The 22,625-nt window shown below is 38.2% G+C and overlaps 1 protein-coding gene across 2 annotated transcripts in view; it reads right to left on the bottom strand.

Moving 5' to 3' along the window:
* Window positions 1-232: 232 nt before the first annotated feature.
* The window catches only part of PCLO (piccolo presynaptic cytomatrix protein), a 402,552-nt gene continuing 380,159 nt past the window's right edge, over window positions 233-22,625 (bottom strand). For both annotated transcript variants that reach the window (XM_027790555.2, XM_055809071.1), the window contains exons 24-26: window positions 10,113-10,247; window positions 9,347-9,492; window positions 233-5,360 (exon numbers count right to left, since the gene is read on the bottom strand). In XM_027790555.2, coding sequence (XP_027646356.2) covers window positions 5,220-5,360; window positions 9,347-9,492; window positions 10,113-10,247 — 422 coding nt within the window. In that variant the 3' untranslated portion in view covers window positions 233-5,219. The remainder of the gene's footprint in view (window positions 5,361-9,346; window positions 9,493-10,112; window positions 10,248-22,625) is intronic.

Here is a 22,625-nt window from a genome sequence, read left to right as displayed (position 1 = left end):
ATTCTGGTTCTGACTTGTTTGAAGAAAAGTTGCGATGAACCAACTGTTCCTCATTTCAAACTGAAATGTGGGATGTTACTGGTACCCTGGGAGTTGTGCTAATGCTGAAATAGGACACATGAAAATGGGCAGTGTGTACAGCGTTACAATAAAACCACTGTGGTCAACAAATGGGAGATTTGAACCAGCAAAATAGATTTTTGTGCTAATTACGGAAAAGAAACCAAACCAGATATTTTAAATATTTATTTCTCAGACTGGGATAACAGCCTTTATAGAGCACAATTTGCATAAGTTCTCAAGATACATCCTGTATACAATCACAAAACCATGACATGGATTTATACATAAAGTGAAAACTGAGACAGATTTACAAGCATTTTTATACAATTCCCATACTGCTTTTTTTTTTTTCCAGTTTTTACAACTTTTAGAACAAATCTGTATTTTTTTTTCCTGATGAATCTGGAAGCAAAATCAAAATTAAAAGAAATTCAAACCAAAATGAGCATCAACAAACCACCACCTATGCATGCAACATTCACTGTGGAAACATTACATTTCTCCAAGGATTAATCTTTTTTTTTGTATTTTTGTGGGTTTTTTGGTATTTTTGGATTTTTTTAAACATTGGGTATGCTGTACACGTTGTCCATAGCATGACAGCACATGTTAGTCAGCCATTGTGGAGCACCTGAGCACGTCACTGAACATCTATAAGACACAGTCAAATAAGAACACATTCACATGCTTGGATGTCAGATGGAGTTAATAATTTAAACTGTTGGTTTTACAAAAATGTATACTTATTTACAGGGTAACAAATTAAGAAAACGGCTTTTGCTCAAATCATCTATTTGAGTTATGGATATCTATATATATTATATTTTTTTGAGCTCATCAATATATTTACCTATTAATCTTTTCAAAATAAGAAAATGGAACATATAGAAAACATTAAAATGCTTCTTATGATTTAAAGAGAGAGTATCCGGTCTCATTTATTCCTTCTATTTTCCTTCTAAAGGCAACATGTATTCATAAAGAGCAACTGATCCTACATGCCAGGTGTACCAAAAATTCACAAGGCGTGTAGGACTATGGTTTAAATATAATGTAGGTGGATACTTACACTAAATTTCCTCTCTGTTTCATTACCTTTATAACTTACACTCACACAAATGCAAACTTTCTCTGTTATTCACATAGGTATGTACATATCTAGATATATACTTAAATAATGAAATCTGGGACATTCAACACTGTAGCAATCAAAATAAAGTACTTAAAAATAGTGTCAGTTATGATTCAAATAATAATTTAAAAAAATACTATTAACATCTTTATGATATCTCCATGAAACTAAATCCTAATTAAATAATCTCTATTGGGCACACACTAGCTTACAATGTAATAGATGTCTTCTTTTTCTTCATAATCATCCTCAAAGTAAGAATCAATATCAGCTGGTTACCAGCTACCATACCCCACAACCTAACCATGCAAACACCCAGCATCCAGAAAAAAATGAATCAAATATTTCCTAGGTCTTGATTTCAAGCCAGTTTAAGTCAACAGATTGGTTGTTATTGACTTCAGCTGGTTTGGGTTGGGTTTTGGTTTCTTCCACACAGGATCCATGTAATGTAAAAACATGGTTAATAACGAAGAAGCAGCATTCATCGCCTCTGGATACTATCCCTTTAAAGTGTAATGATAAGGAACTAGCTCAACATTCATCACAGAAACTCTCATGTCTAGTTTTAACCTGAAAAAAAAAAAGTGGCTGTTTGCTGCTTATTGTATGCATAATAATAATAATGATAATAGAAATCCCTGTCATTTGTAAACACACAACACTGTGCTTTTGCTCATTTTTCAGCTTGTTTCCACTACACAAGGCCTTGAACAAAGAAACGGCTTCAATTTCTGTTGACTCAGCAGATTTATGAATAAAAAAAGTTAAAATACTTCTGCTATTGCCTTCCTGCAATATGTGTTTTCAAAGCAATTGTAGGTATGTGTGAACTCATTAACAAGCAATCACTCAGAAATTATAAAAGCTGTTGCCACATCTAAGCACTTTTGGCCAGGTGAAAGAAACAAAAATTAATGAGAAAACAGTGAAAAAAATATACTGAGATATATACAAAAAAGTAAAAAAATACTAATAGTCCTTGTTTGATTATTTTTTAAAAAACATTGTCACAAGAGAGTTTTTCCTGACTTCATTCATAAAACAAGAAAAAAAAAAAGAAAAAGAAAAAGAAAAAAATGCATTCAAACATGAATCTGTGTTGCATAGAGTGATTCCAGTACAACCTAGAAATTTGGTCAAAAAAAGGAACTTGGCACACTTTGAAAGCATCCTTTGACCTCTGAATGATGCTGCCTCAGAAAAGAGGGAGTGTGCTGGGCCCAGGTCTGTCGCTAGCCCACCCTGGGTGACACCAAAGGAGCCCTGGCCTTGTTGCAGCTGGCCAAGGCAGTGCTGCACTCCTGACAAACTCTACTCTGCGTTTCACAACAGGAGTCCAAAACTGCCATTTCAACGTGCAGAAACATTTTGCATGTTGTTCAGAGAATCAAAGATGCTTAAATTAAACCCTTGCCGACAGCTGATTACACCACAAAGGTAGCTGCTCCATACAGCCGCAGCTATACCACCCAACACAAAGTATTTTACAAAATATTGGCCACATTTTTATGTGTGTGAGAGCAAAGCACGCCTGTCTGCTTCTCAATCAGGAGTGATGATTACAGGCTTCCCAGTCAGGCAGCCAGATAGTGCTTGTTCCTGCTGGAAATCTCCATAGCAACTACCAGCGTGACTTGCTGTCTTCATAATAAATCTTAGCAAAAACAAAATTACCGGCAGTTTGCACAAAATTGCACACCTCATGGCTTGTACTTCACACAGTAATTGAAACTGGACTTTTTTTTTTCTTTTTTCTTTTTTTCAAAGAAAGAATATACTATAGCCATCAGTAATGCAAAATAACCCACCAAAAGAGCAACACATATGTCAAATATATCCACGTAGGATTTTTTGGTTCAGTTGGGGATTTTTTTCTTTGAAGTATTTGTTGTCTTATAAAAACATCACACAACATCAAAACATATAGGATGTTTACAATAACTCCAGAGGACTGTTTTTAAAATATATGAGAGGTAGGGTATACATATACTGGTGAAAACATAAAATTCATCAAAGCACACATCCTACTTCCACTGTCAGTGATGTTGTGTTTTTAAGATAGCTAATAAGATTTTGATAAGATTGCTTTGCTTGCAAGTTAAGCAGGCTGCCAACAGGTTATCAATACCTTAACAGGAGTTTCCTTTGTGTGTACAGTATTAATATCTTCTGTGTGTTCCTTCTCAAATTCTTTTTCCACACTGCTAAATTCACAAAGTTAAATCAAAAACTGTATGTGGGAAGTGTCACCAGATTAAATGGTGTAGCTTTTTCATGGTCAGTCCATCTTCTGAATAAACTGAGCCTTATTTCTCCCTTTTCTTTCAAGCATATATTATTTTCCAGAAGAATATTTTCAGTTGGTCTTGCACAGCCTGTGGAAGTGTACTATGTATATTCAGAAAATGTAAGAAGGTGGACATTAAATAATTTTTGAAAAGCCCTTATTGGGCAAGAAAAATAAACATCTGAAGTGCAGAAGCTTGGTCATTTTCTTTTTAAATATGCAAAGGTCATGAGGTAATATTTCCAGGGAAACTACTCTTTAATGAAGCTATGAAATATTAAATGACTTCTGAGTAACTTGGGAGTTAGTGTCGTATTGATTCTTGTTTTTTAAAGAAACTACTATGCTTTTAGGAATGGGAGAAAAAGCTCTCCCTTCTTCCCCAAAACTGATACAAGGCAAAATACAACCACCAGCCTAAGCCGTCCCAGGCAGCAGTGCCTTCCCAGGTGAGCTAACTGCTCAGCTTCAAGCCCCGGGCAGTGGGACTTCAGGCGTGGAAGTGCTGACACAGTCTTAAAGGTTTCAAGTACCTTCCAATTTAATTCTTTCTTAACTGAGAAGCCATGATGTTGAGCGGATTATACTCAGACATTCACCTGAGACAGCAAGAGGATATTTCCAATTATCTCTAATGCAACAGCACCCCGGCAGTACCCTCCCTGCTGTCCCTTCCCCTTAGATTTTGAGTGCAGCACTAGTGTTGATACAGAGCCCTGCACCAAGCAGGTTGGTTAGCACGGTGGGTCTACTGCTCCAAAGTGCCCACCAAATAGCCTAGAATTCATCATCTCGGTAGAGTTTCAGAGTAAGACTGGTTGCTGAAAAAAGGAAGGACTAGCTGAAATGATTTTGTTAGTCCCAGTGCTTAAGTCTCTTCAATTCCAAACTTTTTTTTAAAACTGCTGATTCAAAGGATAGGGTGAAGTACAGTGTCACTGACATCAAAACAGCATTTTTTCTTCCTGATGTAGTGCAGTTGGCATCCTGTCCTTTCTTTGTCTTTAAAACCACATCCAAAATTATAGACTATTGGTATAGTTTTGTCCATTACATTCTAGGACAGTGGTTTATATTCATTGTTAACACACAGAAACAAATGAAACAATCAGATCTGATTTTCCACAGTATGGTTTTTGAAGGAAAAAGGAAGAAGGAAAAAAACTAATGTAAAACAACATTACCACTCTGGCAAACGACTTGCAGTTTGTGTCAAGTGGCATAATCTCACTACAGCAATTTATCAGAGATCCTAAGGTGCAGAGAAACAAGTTTTGCACTTCTGATCAGTGAGATTTGGAAAGTCAATCACCCTAGGTGCTTTTGCATAAAATGATCTCCTTCTGATTGCACAGAAAACCAGACTGCTCTTTCCATCGCACTACCTCCAGCTGCAGCTGAACTCTACGGGAACACCTGCCTTCCAGCCTTCGTTATTTCCTTCACAGTTACTCTCTTCACAGAGTCCAATAACACGGAGCCCTCGTATCAGTCTTCGTTTCAAACAGCCTCACTTTAGCTTCTGGGCCCAGGTTTTCTTTTACTTTTGCTGTCTTTTGCAGCAAAACAAGTCTACTAGCCCTCATTTAAGTGTGCTATGTAGCCCAGAGACTGCTCTTTTCTACTTTGTATTCTGAAAGACTAGCTAAACACAATGATATCAAACTATAGTCTTGGAGGGATGCTGTTTATAGCAGACTCTGCAGGTTTTGTGCCCTAAGCAGATAGCTCTGCTCAGTGTGTTTGTGTGGAGCTGACCAACAGTTTGTGCCAGTTTACTATTCTTTTCCTTAGATCCACTTTGTCAAGCCAGATATAAGCTTCCCCAATCAGTGTCTTTTTCATAAACTTTCCTCCATTGGAGACAAGAAGAATCTGGGAAAATAATGATAACAATAAATAATTACCAACGTGCATATTAACATACTGCATTTGCTAGCAAACATGAAAGACTCAGAAATGTTGAGCTCTGATTTGTTACTCACGGAAGAGAAAAGAAAGAACGAGTGCAACCCTTTCTATAGAGTCACTTTCACAAGGGAAAGCAAGCCCTGTGAAAATTGAACCTGCCCCGTCCTCTCTTTTATTGTCAGGGGATGTAGCAACTAGAAGATTACAGTCTTGAACTTCAGCGGGTAATTTGTTCGCCTGCTGGCTACCAAAGACAAACACAAGGTCAAGTTTGAAGTTACAAGGTGAAGCTTGATGCAGGTGAGGTCCTGGTTCATTTTCAGTGTGTGGAAGTCAGAGGGTGCTGGGCATAGGGGCTGTAACTCCGGGCAGGCTAGTGTGTGAGAAAGCCCAGAGTTCTGGTTTCTGACCTCAGCAAGCGGCAGTCTAACTAAAAATGTAGAGTCAGTCTGGAGTCTCACTCCTGCTATGGCTCTGCCACGAGCCACAGTATTGTGTCTGGTCTTATTGCTCCTGCTTGCCCAGCCAGGGAGAGTGGGAAGGGCAAGGAATCGCCCCGGCACTGAGGTGAGCCATGCAGGCTCTCCCTCATTTATCCTACAGACACATTTTCCAGCTGAGGAGCTTTGTGCCATGCAAGCTGAAGAACTTGATTCATTCTGTGGATCTGTAAGTTCATTCTACACGTTTCTGGGAGAAACATTTTTGATAATGTATGTATTTCAGGGCGTGATTTATAGTCACACATTCAGATAAAATTTGGCATTTCTTAATTATTAACTGAATTAACAAGCTCAATGCTTCCTTTCTTTTTTATCAACTTCCTAAGTTTTTCAAAAAGAAAAAGAACTCATGAAAAACAGCATTTCCATGCTAGGATTAGCAGCAGGTTTGCAATGTTCACAGTCACAGAGTAGACCTCCAGCAATGAGCGAGGGATGTGACTGATAACTGTAGGAGGCTGTCACCATCCATGTGAGCCAGCAGGAGAGAAAACAGGGCATTTTGTTGCTTGGTTTCAATGATCTAGGCTAACAGAAGGATGGCAGAACTCAAGGATTTTGTACTCCACTGACATGCTAGAAAAGACCATACAGCAGTAGACACATAACAGAACTGTAGAAGAACTAGTGTTCCCAGTAATCAAGAACTCCAACATTTTTGAAAATTTTCCGTTCTGATTTCGGAAACAAAGTAAAAAATGCAAATTTTACATTACAATGGAAATAATAAAAAAAAAAAAAAGTAAAAAAAGGGAAGAAATTTGCAATAATTTTCCTGGATGAGCTTCCCAGTTCTCTGGCTGATTTTGCAAGTAAGCTATGTGCAAAGGCAGCTTAGACACCTACATATGCCTTATTCAACAGGTTTGAGGATGCAAGACTAAATGACTCTTAGGCACTGAGCTGTTAGGGAGCTCCACTCATCAGAAAGCCTCTCCTTGGGAAAAACAGGCAGCCTGCCTCCACTGCTGGTGGCTTTCTAGGTCACTTGGTTCAGTGTTTCCTAAATAAATGGTCAGCCCACACTCTGGCAACCCAAACAAGAACATCTGTGAAAAACATTCTTCTGGGATTTTCTGATCACACTCACATAGGACATAATGTATTTCTAGTAGCAGCCAGCCAGTCAGCCAGGAGCCAGCTAGGGAACAAGGCAAAGGAGCCAGGAGCTTAGTGTTTTCCAGAAAGGTCCCAGGTGGGTTGCCAGGGAAGAGGGAAATCCGGGAAGTGAGCAAGCAAGCTGCCAGGGACTGAGGCAAATGCCTGTCTGAAACCTATCAAAATGTTTTTTGCAGGATGTTTTCATACTGACACAGCAACAGTTTGGGGACAGAAAAAATTCTATCAATGTTCCTTCTAGGATTACCATGTTTGATCTTATCTTACTTTACCTCTGATCTTTTTGCCTTCCTTAATGTCCCAATTCCATTTTTGTTCTGTACATTCTGGTTTTATTTCTTTTCCCTCTCCCTGAAATCCCTTTTGACAGTGTCCATCTCTTTGGCCCTAAATGTTCATCACTCAGATTCAGCATTCAAATCAGCCAGCTTCATGCTTTGCCATAGGAACAAACTGACTGATAAGCATGAAGGTCATATAAAAACAGATGTACTGTGTCAGATCAAAAATCTCAACAAGAAAATACTCTGCTTCCAAAAGTATATAGAGCAGCGTTTAAGGTGGAATGTAAGAACAGGACAATCATGTAGTGACACTTACCCAAAATACCTGCTATGATCTGTGCACCATTGACTTCCTGACGCACAAGTGGTGTGTTTCTATTTAACAGATTAGGAGGTATTTTGCCCAAGAATTTGTCCAATCATTTTCTCCAGTTACTTTTTCCATAAAGATACTTAGCATCCCAAATACATTATGGCAATGAATTTTACAGCTCAAACTCTGAGTGGTGTGAAGAAGAAACAAGTTTTGTTTGTTTTAAACTTGTTCCTTGCTACTTTTACAGCCTTCATTCTCTCAGGTATGTAGCACCAGCTCATATCACAGAGTTTCTAAGGAAATGTTGCCAAGTCTAAGTCCGACTGTTCCTGTGGTTACCTCCTTCACTATCCCCCTCCTTGTCAGCTTGATAGCTTAGTTTTCCATATGACTCTGTTGGTTTTTCTTTACTGGTCTACTCACCCCTTATGGTTTCCTCTTCAAACCACCATTGGAACTAAAGTTTTTACAGGAATTTTAGCTCTTAAACTCTGGCAAGACTTTACTGACCACTCTGGATTTCCCCAGGTAATACAACATCTTAAATAGTCTTTTACTGAGTCTGTTGAATCAATAAAGATGTTAGGACACCTTAACACAGGAAAAAGAGTATCTATTTTTGTTGACCTCATTTCATAAACAGCGTCCATTTTGGCTTTAATGTTAATGATACAACCAATAAGCCTAACATAGGCACTTATATATTCCCATTTACTGTAGTCACCAAAATGTAGCTGGCTTGTTTACATTGGTCTTCCAGATTCAGAGCTACACTAAGTGGATGCTGATATGCCCAACATTTCCTCCTACTTACTTTTAAGGTTAGTATGCAGATGCCCCTGGAATTGTCCATCCCTCTCCACTGACTAGAGGAAGCCTGAATATCTGGTTTACATTAGTTATCGACCCATGTGAAAGTAAATGAAGGTAGGTAAAAGTGAATGCTACCTATCTAAAAAAGCAAATCTGACCAAATGATCAAATCTGTCTAAGCAACCAAATCACAGGAGAGGGACTGTTCCAAAATCAGTTCCACACATCATTCATCCACAGACTGAAAATCCTGTCGTCTCCTTTACAAATGTACACCAAGAATATTTGACTTGGAATTATCAGTAATTCTGCCATGTCTGAGATTATGACTATTGTGTCTAATTCTAGGCACCACAGCTTTTAAAGTTGAAGAACCGGAGAGAATGATAACATGATTAGACATTTAGGCAGTGGAACATGTCAAAGAAATTTGGTTTACTAGCCTGGAAAAATGGAAAGGAGAGATATGGTAGCAACCTTTCAGTGTGCAAGGTTTTTTTATGAAAAAGAAGCAGAATAGTTTTCCTCTGTGCTTTGTAAGGATATTTAAGGATAAGTAAACTTAATTTAAATATATGGCATATTTAAGTCAGATATTGCACTAAGCTTTCTAAATACATAGAAAAGCATTTTTGGAAGGCATGCGTAGCTTCCTTCTCTATGGGTTTTTAAGAACAGATCAAGCATAAAACTTTCGATCAAGGTCTATAAATACTCTTTGCCAGTCTGGGGTGATGGATGAAACCATCTTTTAAAGTCTCCTTCAACCTGATATTTCCATTATTATGTAATTTTGTTATTATCTTTGTAACTTTCTCTTTCCAGCAAACAACTGGGGTAGAAGATCGATCTCAAATGCCCACAGCACAGCATGGACAACATCCAAAATTAGGTTTTAATAAAACACAGAATTACCTGAAGAGAATGCCCAGCAGGACTCAAGCTAAATCTAAACGTTTCATTGAATGAAGGCTCTCGGTCATGCCTGCATACCCTGGTTTTCTTCTTAATTATTCTCTTTTGGGTAGAGATATTGACAACATACAGCTTCACATACAGGTCTGGGGAAAAATAGTTCAATGAGTTAAATACAGAAGCTTTTAAATAATTGTTGTTGCTAATGACTTCAACAGAGGGGAAGTGTTGTGAAGAAATAGAGCATGGTGCTTTACAGAATCATATTCTGTTCTCGTTCACATAGTGTACAAATGGAATCACCCTGCCAAATCCAGGGGAATTACTGTGTGCTTATAATGCTGTCATTAAAGGAACAAATACCTGATGTCTTTATGTAGATCTGAAAATACTATTGCTCACATGAGGTTTTAATTTTTAAAAAACTTTTATGCCAAAATATAATCTTTCACTGGATATAATTGTTCTTTAATAACCTAGGAAGTTGTAATTTTTATTAAACTTAAAAAAGGATTAATTTTTAACAACCAGAAGTAAATTAAAAGAAGGATTAACTTCTGAGAGCTGATTTGTTTCTACCAAATGTTTTTACTTCCATTGAAGTTGCTTACAGGAGAAAAAAAGAACTTCAGAAAGAATCCTATAGATTATGTCATTCTGATTAAGAAGCAATGTTCTCTCCCATTTTAGTGGTGATTTTAAATGACTTGAGATACATCCTACTTCGTGTTTTTAAAGTATCATGAAGCTGGTTGCTGTGTGATACCTGGTAGATGATCTGGAGATTTAAATTTGTATGTGATATTTCTGCACTGAAGGATTTCTACTATCAGCTGTTCTCCATCTGTCTTCATTTCCTTCTTTAATGCAATCTTGATTTCACCCATAACCTGTGTTTTACCTGGAAAAGCAGAAAAAGCAACCCTCATTAATGTTAAAGGAATCTGAATGTATCTTTCTAAATTGGAAAAAAGTAGGTTTCCATTTTTTTTTTTTTTAGTTTGGTGGGGTGAGTTTGATCTTTTTTTTTTTTTTTAAGGCAGTGTATAGTTTTTACTGAGGAGTATAAGGATAATGTATTGCTTAGATGAACAAATGGTATATATGTGACATACACTTGTGTAACTAGGTTATATGCTTCAGAATGTATTTGCTTCAGAGGACCTTTTTTTCCCAAGAATACAAATTTCTCCAGGAGTCATTACAAGTCATGTAATGGTTACTAAGTGCACCTTTCCAGAAACCTTTACTACAAGATCCTGAAGTTATCTCATTTAAAAAATGAAGGGGGGTGGGGTGGGATGGGGTGGAAAGGAGAACATTCAAAGAATGTTAAAAAGTAAGATTCTGAAAGGCAATGAATTAAGACTTTGGTGAAGTTAGCATTTCATTTTACCTTCTTATATACATGGAACAATACCATTCACACGATTTAAAGGGAAGTGCTCACTGTGACCTTTAAAAGTAAAGGTGATTTTCCTTCTTGTGTGGGCAGAAATCCAGGACCATTACTCCTACATCATATGGATTTCTCTCTAAATCAGTCCAGAGATGGAGAAAAGGCACAGAACGAAATGTAGGCAAAGCTGTTCTGCCTTTCCCCTGCCTTTCCTCCCAAAAGGCTTTACCGAAGCCAGGCAGATAAAGCAGGGCTACATCTTCTCAATGCATGCGGTGCTGTAAGTGGAGCCCATGCCCTCAGCTCCATGCTGTCTATAGTAGCGTCATGTCATAAAGGGGTCGTGCCTCTGTATTTATTATCCTGCTACTGTAAAATATTATTTCACCTTCCACTTCTCTTTATACATTAGTTAAAAAGAAACCAAACTGTTAAGCCCCTGAAAGTCTTTATTACCTAGTTTCTGGTGCCAGCAGGCTGCAGACTTAATGCATTACCGGGAAATTCTAGAAGCTGGTGCCAAGATGTAAAGAGCAAAGCAATTCTGCAGGAAGTAAACAATTATGATACATCTGGAGAAGCTTGTCTCTTTAAGAGTAGAAAGTTACCAAGTGGCATTTAGAGATTACTTACTTGTATCACAAATGTATAACCAGATCCCCACTAAAAATGCCAGCTGTTGTTTCACAGATGTCCATGAGCAATCAATTATGCATTCTATTGTTTTTCCTACTCAAAGTATTTTTTGGGATCATGAGTAAAAATTTAATAACAAATAATCACAGCTACAACCTTGGGCCCCCCTCCTCACGAACTGAAGCTGGAACCAAACAGTTACAGTCGATAACAAATTTGCTGTTGGGCTTCAGCTGGGTCAGTGTTTCACCTGCAGTTTGTGAGGTGGGTGAGGACCTGTTAGGATGCAAGTGATTATTTCACCGTGTCTAATACATGTTTGAACATGTATTAATAGCATCTTGCTTTCTGCTGTATGTTTCATTCAAAGAGAATGGAGCTCTCATCTTGTGATGGCAGCAGTGAAGGTCATCGGTAGCGGGGATCAAAGAAGGAAAGGCCAACAATGTCCCTGTTGTTATTCATTAATTGTTAAAATGCCCTTTTTCTGCAAAGCGTTGAGTGCCCAGTGGGTCTAGTTTGGCTAAACTGTGGATTTTGAATGACTGGAAAGGGATACAAGAAAAAATTATAATGCCACCTCTGCCCTGTGTATAAACTACTGAAACCACTGATGAAGATGTGACATCCCTGATAGGTATTGCATAAATCTGACTTTTTGATCAATATTGATTCTTGCACTGACTACAATGCTTGATCATGAAAAAAAACCCAGCATGGACAGTTGTAGCACAAACCTAATGTTAGTTTCAGGCAGGGGTCCTCAAACTACGGCCCACGGGCCAGATACGGCCCCCCAGGGTCCTCAATCCAGCCCCCGGTATTTACAGACACACCCCCCACCCCCCCCCGCCGGGGGTTGGGGGGGAAAACCAAGCAGCCGCAGATGACTGCCTGCCGCTTCATCTATGCGCCAGCCCCCTGGTTAAGAAGTTTGAGGACCCCTGGTTTCAGGCAATCTTTAGTTAGCCACAAACTTTCCTGGAAAATATGCTTGGCTTATTTACCTTACTTTCTTCCCTGTCTGTCCTAGAAGGTCTGTTTGTAGCAGTTGTTAGACCTCCTCTTTCTTGATTGCCTGAGTACCTTCTTTCTCACTGATGTGCATTCAGCCTAAAATGAGATCTGGTGGGTTGGATGCTACCTGTGATGCTGTGAGCCAGAAAAAGGGAGAAATGCTTCTGGTAAATTAGAATGTGTTTGAAAATCCCAGCACCATTTCTCAGCATCTGGAAACTTTCCGTAGACTGTTCTGTGTCCCCAGATACTCTTTATGACAAACAATCCTGCTTCACTATTTAAGCCTTATGGGGAAAACAATGATCTCCAGCTGTGAGTCCATGAAGCATGATAGCTCTCATGTGCTTCCATACTGTTTCATTTCTCCCAGAGCATGCCGTGAAAAAACTTTAACACCAGCCTTATGAAACATTGCACTAAAATAAATCACCACTTCAAAACCTAGCAGAATTTTGAAGATATTTATTCTTTCCATTGCTTGGCTTTCCCCCCTCTTTCTCATATATGTTCCTTACATCTTTCCTTTGACAGGTGCGTAAGGATAGAGCAAATGTACGTTGTTTTGTGGAGATACACTGATGAGGGGGAGTGTTAATCCTCAACTGTCTATGAGCTGTTGAGAGAGCGCACAGTGAGCTGCACTGGACATGCATGTTCTTTGACTGATATGACAGAAATAAAGTTGCTTAGGCTGTCATGGGATTGGATGACCCCAAGGACTGCATTGGCAAGAACAGCTTTAAATATAGTGCCCAGTCACAACCTTTTGCATTCTTATATAAGTTTAGAAAACATCAGTCATAACTGGTGTGCAACTGGAACTGATTGTGGGTAGTTTGGTATACTGGATGATGATAAAAAAATGCTATAATGCAATTCTGAAAAAAAGTAAATACTGTGAAAGAGACATTGCATATCTTTCTAGGAAAGTACTAATATGGCTTTCCAAGACACTGGGAAAGAATTTGTAACCTGATTATTAATATTTGCCTCAATAAAGATGAATTCTGGAGCAACAGGTGCAAACCAGGTTTATCACAGTGGCTAAGAACCATGTTGCAAAGCACCAAAACCATTACTTTCTAATTTAGCCTAGGAAACAAGGAATGGAAAAAGATGAATTTGCTTTCTACATATGATAGGGTAAATGTTGAAAAGGATAAGAAATATTTAAGCTGAATTTGTGTGATATTTTACCTCTGATGTATATATCAAATGCAGACTTACTGATGTGCCACAAGAGGATCACAGGCATGCATAGCAGCACTTTAGGAACACGTTAATGGTAGCTAATCAGGTCTTAAAAATATATAGCTATGATTAAATACATTAGTGTTTTTTATGTGAGAGCACACCTCTTTTTAAGGGACCAGATTTATTAAAAATCCATTAACAATTAAAAGGTGATGGTTAATTAACTGAATTGCTTTAAGGTATTTGAGAAGTGAAGGAGTTTAAATTTGTGATGGTGATGGCAACATAAGCTTTTGCTCTGTAGAACTGTCACACTCTGTGCTGTGAAAGGTTAATTAATTCTGCTATTAGTCTTAAATGACCGCTGCTGTAAATCACAGGACATGTCCTATGCATTGTTGTTGTCAGCTTCCAGGGATTGATAACTATGGATTGTGCTGCTGTTCCTTTTTGATCAGATGCCTGCTGTCAAACAAAATTACCCAAGACAGTAATAAATAGTTGTTTCCCATTGGTCTGTGTTATCAAGGCTAATTCAGTGGAGCATTTAAATGAGCGGGTAAATCTCCCTGGACAATGCCAGGAATTTCATTCAGTTCAGTTGTCTAAATGTAAATTTCTGAGCTAATATATACATTTATCTTAGAATCAGTTGAATTGCCTTCTGAGATCAACTATGTCTATTCCCATAGACAGATCAAGCGTGAGTAGGTTAAACTTGGAAATTTAAATGTGAGATGCCTAAATGCTGCTACCCGATAAGCGTTTAGGTACTAGAGTAATTTTCTGAATGGATGCCAGATGGCCAGAAATCACAATTAAGAAAATACATAAACTGACATTTTGTTCCATGGTTGTGTATAAGTTAGTCTGGGCTGCTTCTGTTCCAGAAGAGTGACTGGGAGTATTACAGCAGTGGAATTAAAAATGAAATGGGGGGTATGTGTGGATATTGACAATCATTTCCCAGATTATTGTTTCCAAATGAAGCTTATAACAAAAATATTGTTCCCAAAATAGGTAGGAAATGCTCTTCTGGAGCTTCAGTACTCATACACTTTATGGTCAAGGATTTAAAATCACAGAAAGGTCCCTCTGAGCAGCTTCCAGTGAGCCTGGACTACTGAGCACAGCAATGATAATTTTGGGTTGTAGTTCTGGGGGGTTTTGTTGGGTATTTTTTTTGTGTTTTTTTTTTTTTTTTTTAATTCTTTACAGCCCAGAACATTCTCTTACTACTTAATCAAAGAACTCAGATGCTGGAAAAAATAAGCAGGACAAAACAAAAAGACCCAACCAAACAAAATCCAACAGTAAACCCCCCAGCTTTACTCTCCTACTTTACGGCTACAATCTATCGGACCAGCATGCCTTATCCATCTTGTATGCAGAAGAGGAACATAGAGCCCTCATTTGGTTTAGCAGGATTTCTCCTCCTATTTTTCCTTTTTGTGTGTTCAGGGAGATGGCTGCATTTCAAGAATACACAGTCTTTCATGGTTTATTTCTACACTTTCTGATTATGAATACTCATGTTACTTTCACTTTTCTGAAAGCACCCATCCCAGAGAGCAAATTCAGCCCAGTTTCCAAATTCTGGTGCAGAACAACAGCTTGCTCTACAGACAACCCCCCTTGAAAGACCAGGCACATCTACATGCTTTGCCATTAGTCCTGTGTCTTCTGACCCCCATCTCGCTGCCTTGTGGCAGAAACAAAAAGAGCAGTTGGGGGGTAGGGGGTGGGATGTGTTTTGTGAGATTTTAGTGCAAAAAGCCTGAGAAAATTTGAGTTGTCTTGTTGCAGCATGGTGGCGGTTGTATATAGACAGCATGATGCTGCCCTGGGGGATGCGAGGGAGAATGCTGGAGCACTAGGTGGTGCACGGCCAGCTGTGTCAGTGCTGGCAGTATGGAACACAGGGAAACAAAGGCGTCCCCGATGCTGTTGGGAGATGAGCAGGCTGTCTCAGGCAGAGCAAATTACTCTGTGCTAAAAGAATTCCTAGGAAAAAACTAAAATCATTCAGTATAGAAATTAATCTAGATCAGGGAGTCAACCAAGGAGAGAAATTATGTGACAGTGCAAATGCCAGTTGTGAGGCTACATGATACAACTCTGTAAATCTCTGTACATTTTCTCTTGAGGGAAGTCTGGGAATAAGAAATCACAGATTTTTGTATTAGTGGCTTCTGGGTTTTGGTACTTGTATTTTGTGGGAGTGTTGCCCACGAGCAAAGTGAAGTGAATGAACTCTGTCTCCCAACTTGCCTTACAGTGGTTCTGAGTATGACATGAAGAATTGTTTCTTCTGAATCCTTTACATTTACAATTCTGAAACAGTAAGTCATAAACCTCAGAATTTCCATAATCTTTCAGTCTAAGATGAAGAACTGAAGAATGATTAGCATAGTGTCATCATAAGCATATGATCAGAAATAAAGACTTCTTTAGTTAGAACTAATTTCATTTCCTTAGGTCTTTATCTGTTTTGATACTCTGAGACATTAAATTAATGAACCTCTGAGAACTCTGAACAGTGTTTACTGGTAGACTACATACATTTTTTTGATGTATTTTACTACAGCTTGTCTCCTAGGTACCTCGTGACTTGGACTTGGTGCAGCTATAGTTATCTCTAACTCTGTAGTAAGATACGATGTTTCGAGAACTAAGCAACTCAAATGCTCCTTACGTAGCTGCATTTCTTAAACAAAACCTTGGCTTCAGCTATATTAGGGTATGTTTGTAATATTTAGGGAGTTAGAATATGTAGTAGTGTGTCATAAAATGTAATGAATCCAAGGTGGGTTCTGGAAAACTTGATTCAAAGTAGGAAAATTTACAGCTTTAAAAATATGAGACATGATTAAAGAGAACCTAAAACCATGGGTTCTGTCCCAAGATCCTCATCCCTTAGTAGCTTTCTGTGATCTTAGACTTCACGTCTGTGCGCAGTCTCAGAGGTGGAGATAATAGTATCTACTTCTCTAAGTTGTTTGGATTTTGTAATGAAGTTGGTATACTGTAAAGAGAGAGACACTGATCACGTAAACGTAAACAGGACTTTGGTGTGTGATCCCTAATTCAGTGAGAAAACACAAAGACATCAAAAGGCTGACGAGGACCTATGCCACTGTTATGTATCCCTCCACCATAGTCCATGAAGCCCATACAGACATTATTTTCTTTCTAACAGAGTGCTGTTGTAGCAAAAAAATATGTTTCTGCTGGATTCCTTTAACAGTATTTTGAGAACCAGAAGTCCATCCTCCAGCAGACAGCTGTGCTTCAGGAAAACAAGATAACATCGCCTTATTACAATAAATAATTCAGTATTACTGCAAATACTAGCCATTTATTATTAACATTTCAGTATTACAGTTGAACTGCTCCAACTGAAGGTAAAGCAAAATGGTATTCAATATAATTTTAAAATTAAATATACGAAGAATGCAAAATACCAGCCAAAACTTTCTAATCTTTTTTTTAAGCAAACCTTTCTTTTTTTTTTTTTTTTTATAATTTTTTACACCTCATTGGGTACTTACAGTACCAGCTGGTTTTATTCATAATGCTTTTCATCCTCTTGCTGGGACATGAGCTACTGGCAAAGCTGTTGTAAAATAATGATGGATGAACTTTATAAACAATGCCTCCCAATGTTTACAGGCTCCAACCTTCTCTGTCCTTTTGAGGGTTTTTTTCATTACCTTCCTTTTGTCTTTCACCTTTCTCCCACATATTTCTTTCTCCCTGAAAACTGCCACAATTTTCTCTGTAGGTTGGTTTTGTCTTTGTGTTCCTTACTGTAAGAAAAATCAAAGATCAAATACAGTCTTAACTACTACCTCCTCCTGTCTCACAGTGCTTTAAATAGATGTTGGATTTACTGGCATAGGACTGACTCAATAAATGCGCTTTCCAGCTCCGCAGGTGAGGCTGAATACATGCAGGTTCTGAAATTTGTTGTTCTTGCAACTGGATATCCAGCCTGCCCTGCACGATGCTATTGGCTGGTCATGGGACAAACCAAAGCTCAGAGTAAGGCAGTCTCTTCTTATTCCCCCTGCCCTGAAGAGGAGCTGCAGCTGCTGAGGGTCCCTGGTCTGTGTTCCAAGTCTTCTCCAGTCTGCCTACATGAAGGCCAGGTGTTGTTATATGTGATGGGCTCAAGTGTAATGACAATTTATTCTCTCCCTTACCTGATGTAGATAGGCATACTGTGTGCAGGCAGTCATGCTCCTCTGAGATGGCAAACACTATCGGTTCAGCTGCTGACAAATGGGTTCCCCCTGGGATACAGGGATACTCTGTGGCGGGAGGAGGCATGAACTGAGGGAACTACTCTCTTTTGCTTTCCCTCTTCTTACCCTGAAGATGCAAACTGCTGTGAACAGACTGTGTATCATGAGATGAGCAAAGATTAAGGTCTTTCATTAATATTTCCCTGCCTCCTCTGGTGTGATGTGCATGTAATCATGTAATGAGGGAGAGGAGCAGAATTAAGGAACTGTGCTCACAGCAAACAAAATTGTGTGGGCAGCAAGAGTGGCTGGCTTTAAGGCTGAGGCACATGAACAAACTGACAGTTTTAAATTGTGATCCTTAGAGCTAGCAGGCTCACTGCACACAAAATTTTGAATATACTGGTGCAGAAATTTAGCCTGTATGCCCAGGATTAAACAAAGATTATTTGAAGGAAAATATGGTTTAGCCTTTGTTTTCAGATGAAACAAACCCCATGTGCAAAATACATTCAGAAAACAGAGAATGCTTCTTGCCCGTTGAGACTCTGAGAAGTGGAATATTTCCCAGAAAAACTCTCTTTCATTTATTGGTTGCTCTGTGTGTGCACCTCTTTTAGAGATTTGATGAACTTCTTTTAAAAGAAAGAAAAACAATAAATAATGCTGACTGCGGACTGATGCCATATGTAAAAACTCTTGGCCTGAAGTAAAGTGATTTGTGGGAGAATAATACTGATGCTTCACACATGCTCAAATATAAAAAAATAAAAATCATTGTATCAATCCAATTTCACCCAGCTTTATTTCTGTTAGTTGGCAGTCTAAAATGTTTTAGGAAAATGTCAGTGAGGCAGTAGGAAGAGGTTAGTGAGGTGGTAAGATTAATTAATATGAATTAGAGGAGAGTTTCCCTAGTGTCAGAAGCTGCCCAAGTCATTGACCTAAAGGACAGTATAATTTGTCCAGAAAGATTTTTTCAATATTTTAGTGGGACTGGTCCCTGTACCATGGAGGCATTTGGAATAACTGAATGGGAAATCATGAGAACTCTAAATATCACATTCAACCAATTTAGGTGACCAGAGATGACTACTGAGATTGCTTTTAACGATGAAGACAAACACAGAATACCTGTATGTATTTGACAGGTGATAGGTAGAGGGAGAATAAAAATGGGATGGGGGAAGTAAAAAAAAAAAAAAAAAAAGCAGAACTAATTCATAGTCCATCCTACTAGATATCTCTTATTTATATTTATTTATACTTTTGTGGAAGGGAAACCTTATGTTCTGAGCTGATTATTCTGTCAACATTCTCTCCGCAGTTCCTGCAAATACCAGATTTACCCAAAGTTTAGTTTTGGTTTAGAAGAGCAAACTAATGACAGGGTTAATCATAAGGAAGTTTAGGTGCCTAATTCAAACTCCTTAGCCTCTGTAGTCGATAGGGATGGCACCTCCTTAAACTTGTATCTTAGGATGGACAAATGCCTTCTGGAGATACCTACCTTTTTTTTTTTTTTTTTTTCCCAGTGACAGTTAAGAAGTGATGTGATGTGTTTAATTTAGAAACCTGATCTTTAAACAGTGAAATTAGGCTAGAAGTATCAAAAAGCAAACCTACAGCTCTAACATGTTCCATCACATCAATGACAGAAAGCTAAAATTATGTTTTAAATTCTTCTTCCTATTTTAATTGAACTTCAAAGATAGGTGCAGCCTGGATCTGAAAGGGGGAACTGTGCACCCTCATGCCTCAGAAGGTAGAACTCTCTTCAACCACCTTTTCTCCCTTTCATCCTCATCACAAATTACTGCCTGAGCCTAAATATACATTCACAGTCTTCTTTTCACAATTTTAGCATCTTACATAAGGAGACATACCAGACACTGCAGATAGATTCAGCTGCATAAAAGGTGGCTTGCCACAGCACATCTGAAATTGTGATGATGAAAGGCACACTTTGCCCTGGCTTTTGGATGGACAAAAGTCCATGCAGGCAAAAGAAGAAAGCTATTTACTGTCATACATACAAAGCAACATGAACCTTCATTATTTTAAGCCTAGTCTATTGCAGATTTACCAAGGAGAAAATGTGTTGCTAAAGGGAGAAGATATTTGCAAACTGCCATTAGAAATCTGTATTAGACATAACCACAGCTCAGGAAAGTATTTTGCACAATACTACAATAATCTTTGTGTTATAGAGCGTAAATGTTATGTTAAAGTGGGACAAGTGAGTCTGCAAGCTCTCCACATCAGTATGAGAACACAAAATGAGTTGTACCAACACAAAAACAAGGGGGATTTTGTTAGATTTTGCTTAGATTCTCATTTAAATGGTGACAGATTTTAAGCTACTTTCTCTCTCCCACAGCAAATAAATTTTGTATCTTTTTTTTTTAGTTTTGATATGCAAGTTTTTGAGTGTTTGACAATATATTCTGAAAAGACAGAATCTCTTCTGAGCCAACCTTCATTTTCTGTGCCAAAATAATGAAAAAGTTTACACCTTCTCACTCTGAAGATGTGAATATCACAACAGATTGATTTATTCTTTTGATCCACTTGATGTCATGAAATTGGACATTCTGGCTTGAACCACTAGAAACTCCAGAAACTGGATTAAAGTCCATTTGGCTTGCACTGCAATATGATGAAAGTATAATAGAAATAATATGAGCACTGTCAGATGAATGAAATGACTCCCATGGATGGTAGCAGAAATAATAGAAAATTTGCCCAAAGATATAATGAAGAGGATCAAATGATTGTAATTATAATTCAGAAATACTAGGTAGCACAGTATCAGAAGGGAAAAAAACCTAGATTGCCAAGTAGGTTTTGTGTATGATTTACTTTGTGAATCCAAAAAGAAAGTAATACTTTCAACAGAGTATTTTGTACTTGGGATGTAAACAAACATCCCCAACCTAAATTCACATACACAGACGGCTCTGAAAATATTGTAAGACTATGTATTTCCTAAGAACAACAGCTAAAAATGAAAGCAATGAAACCAAAGTACTTGCAGATTGCATTTCTGAAAAGTAATTGTTATTTTAGGAAACCTGCTGAGCCCTTTGGGATCAGTGACATGAAAACAAAGTTTGTTTATATAATTTCCATCAAATGTGTAGGTCAGACATAAGCAAAATCAGTCATATTGCATTTAAATGTAAACTAAAGAACATGCTGCATTACAGGACCAATTAGGAACCTCCCCGTTTGCTTTGGCAGATAGCTGCCCTGGTGGTGACTTTTCATTCCTTTTAGTCTTTTGGACATATGGGCCGATGAAAGAAAAAAATCAAGCCTCAGAGGTAGATGGCCAAAATTAGATCCAAGTCTTTAAAGAATTACAATCATTAGAAAGATAAATAGAAAAAGAGCTTAAGGATAAAGTGCTGACTTCAGGAATAGATGTTACCTACATATCTAATACAGCTTTAGTTTTACTAGGCATGCTAAAGATTTTAAAAGTGGTGACTAAACTGAAAAAACTACTCATGTTTTTTGACTTGGTAGTGCAAATAATAGAATAGTTTGGTGCTTTATCTTTGTCATAAAGCCATCCTATCACAGTGAAATGTACACAATGAATAGGAATTGGTGTAAGAACCACATACGAAGTGTTTTCATTCCAGCTAGTTTGGAGAGCAGCTCATTGCACATTTGCTGCACAGACAATAAGCACTGAGCCTGCACAGTTAGTGCAGTGGAACAAGCTGTTTCATTTCACAGCTTGGCCAAGTCATTTATAGCCCATAAAAAAATTACCTAACACATGGTGGCATATGTAACTCTATAAAGCTTTCTTTGAGAAGGAGGTGGAAGATGGCATTTGTATACACAAATATATCCATACACATACTGAAGCTAATGCAATATGTTAGCACTCTTTTGTGCTATAAACCTAGTAGGCACACTATCATGGTAACTGAAGATGAAAATTTTTGGTAAGAACCTGCCTATTCATTCCTTGCATCATGATTTCCAGATTCCCCCTCAGATTTATACTGCAGCTCTGAGGCTCTTCAGTGAAATATGCTTAAAGTCTTGCTCATACCTCCCTGGAACTACACACTGGTGAGCACAGCCGTGCGTGCTGCACAGCTCGGGTACCAGAGCAGATGCTTCTGCACTGACTGTTCATGTGGAAGACAGGTAATGCTATTATATTAATAGCTTTTCTTTTGCATATTTACATTACCTGGACCAGCGGTAGCAGCCCACTGCTGAGATGCTATTTCTCTATCATTAAATAAGATTTATTACTGAAATAATTGTTGCTAATAATACTACTAAATATAAGAATATGAGAAATTGCCTATTCAGTGTGATACTAAGAGCTGTGGTAATTCTAACAAAGCTCGCTGTGTCTAATATACAGAAGAAAACCAGAGCTGTCTTCCAGGACCACCAGAGTGTTTTGTGGCTGGCTGTAGAGAACCTGAGAGATTTTAGCACAAAAATGAATGCTTGTAATTACTACTGGGATTCAACTACCTGCGTAATCTGTCCAACAGAGCAATGAGGGATGAGCCTTTCCATTAATCAGGATAAACATGGAATCAGCTCAGTCAAAACTGGAAAAATGTGTTAATCCAAATTTTGCTCACGAGGGATGGACAGAAATTATATGCAGACTATTCCACAGTATTATGCAGAATTCAGAGTTCTACAGTCTCTGGAGGATTGATGCCTGGAAGCATTGCTTACAGTAATGTGGAGATGGTTCCTAAAGTTGTTACCAGTTTGGAGATATATAAATTTATCT

The sequence above is a fragment of the Falco peregrinus genome, chromosome 6 (assembly GCF_023634155.1).
Source record: "Falco peregrinus isolate bFalPer1 chromosome 6, bFalPer1.pri, whole genome shotgun sequence".
Taxonomy (NCBI): Eukaryota; Metazoa; Chordata; class Aves; order Falconiformes; family Falconidae; genus Falco; species Falco peregrinus.
The sequence above is the reverse complement of the archived record's forward strand: the minus strand, read 5'-3'. Positions and strand labels throughout refer to the sequence as shown.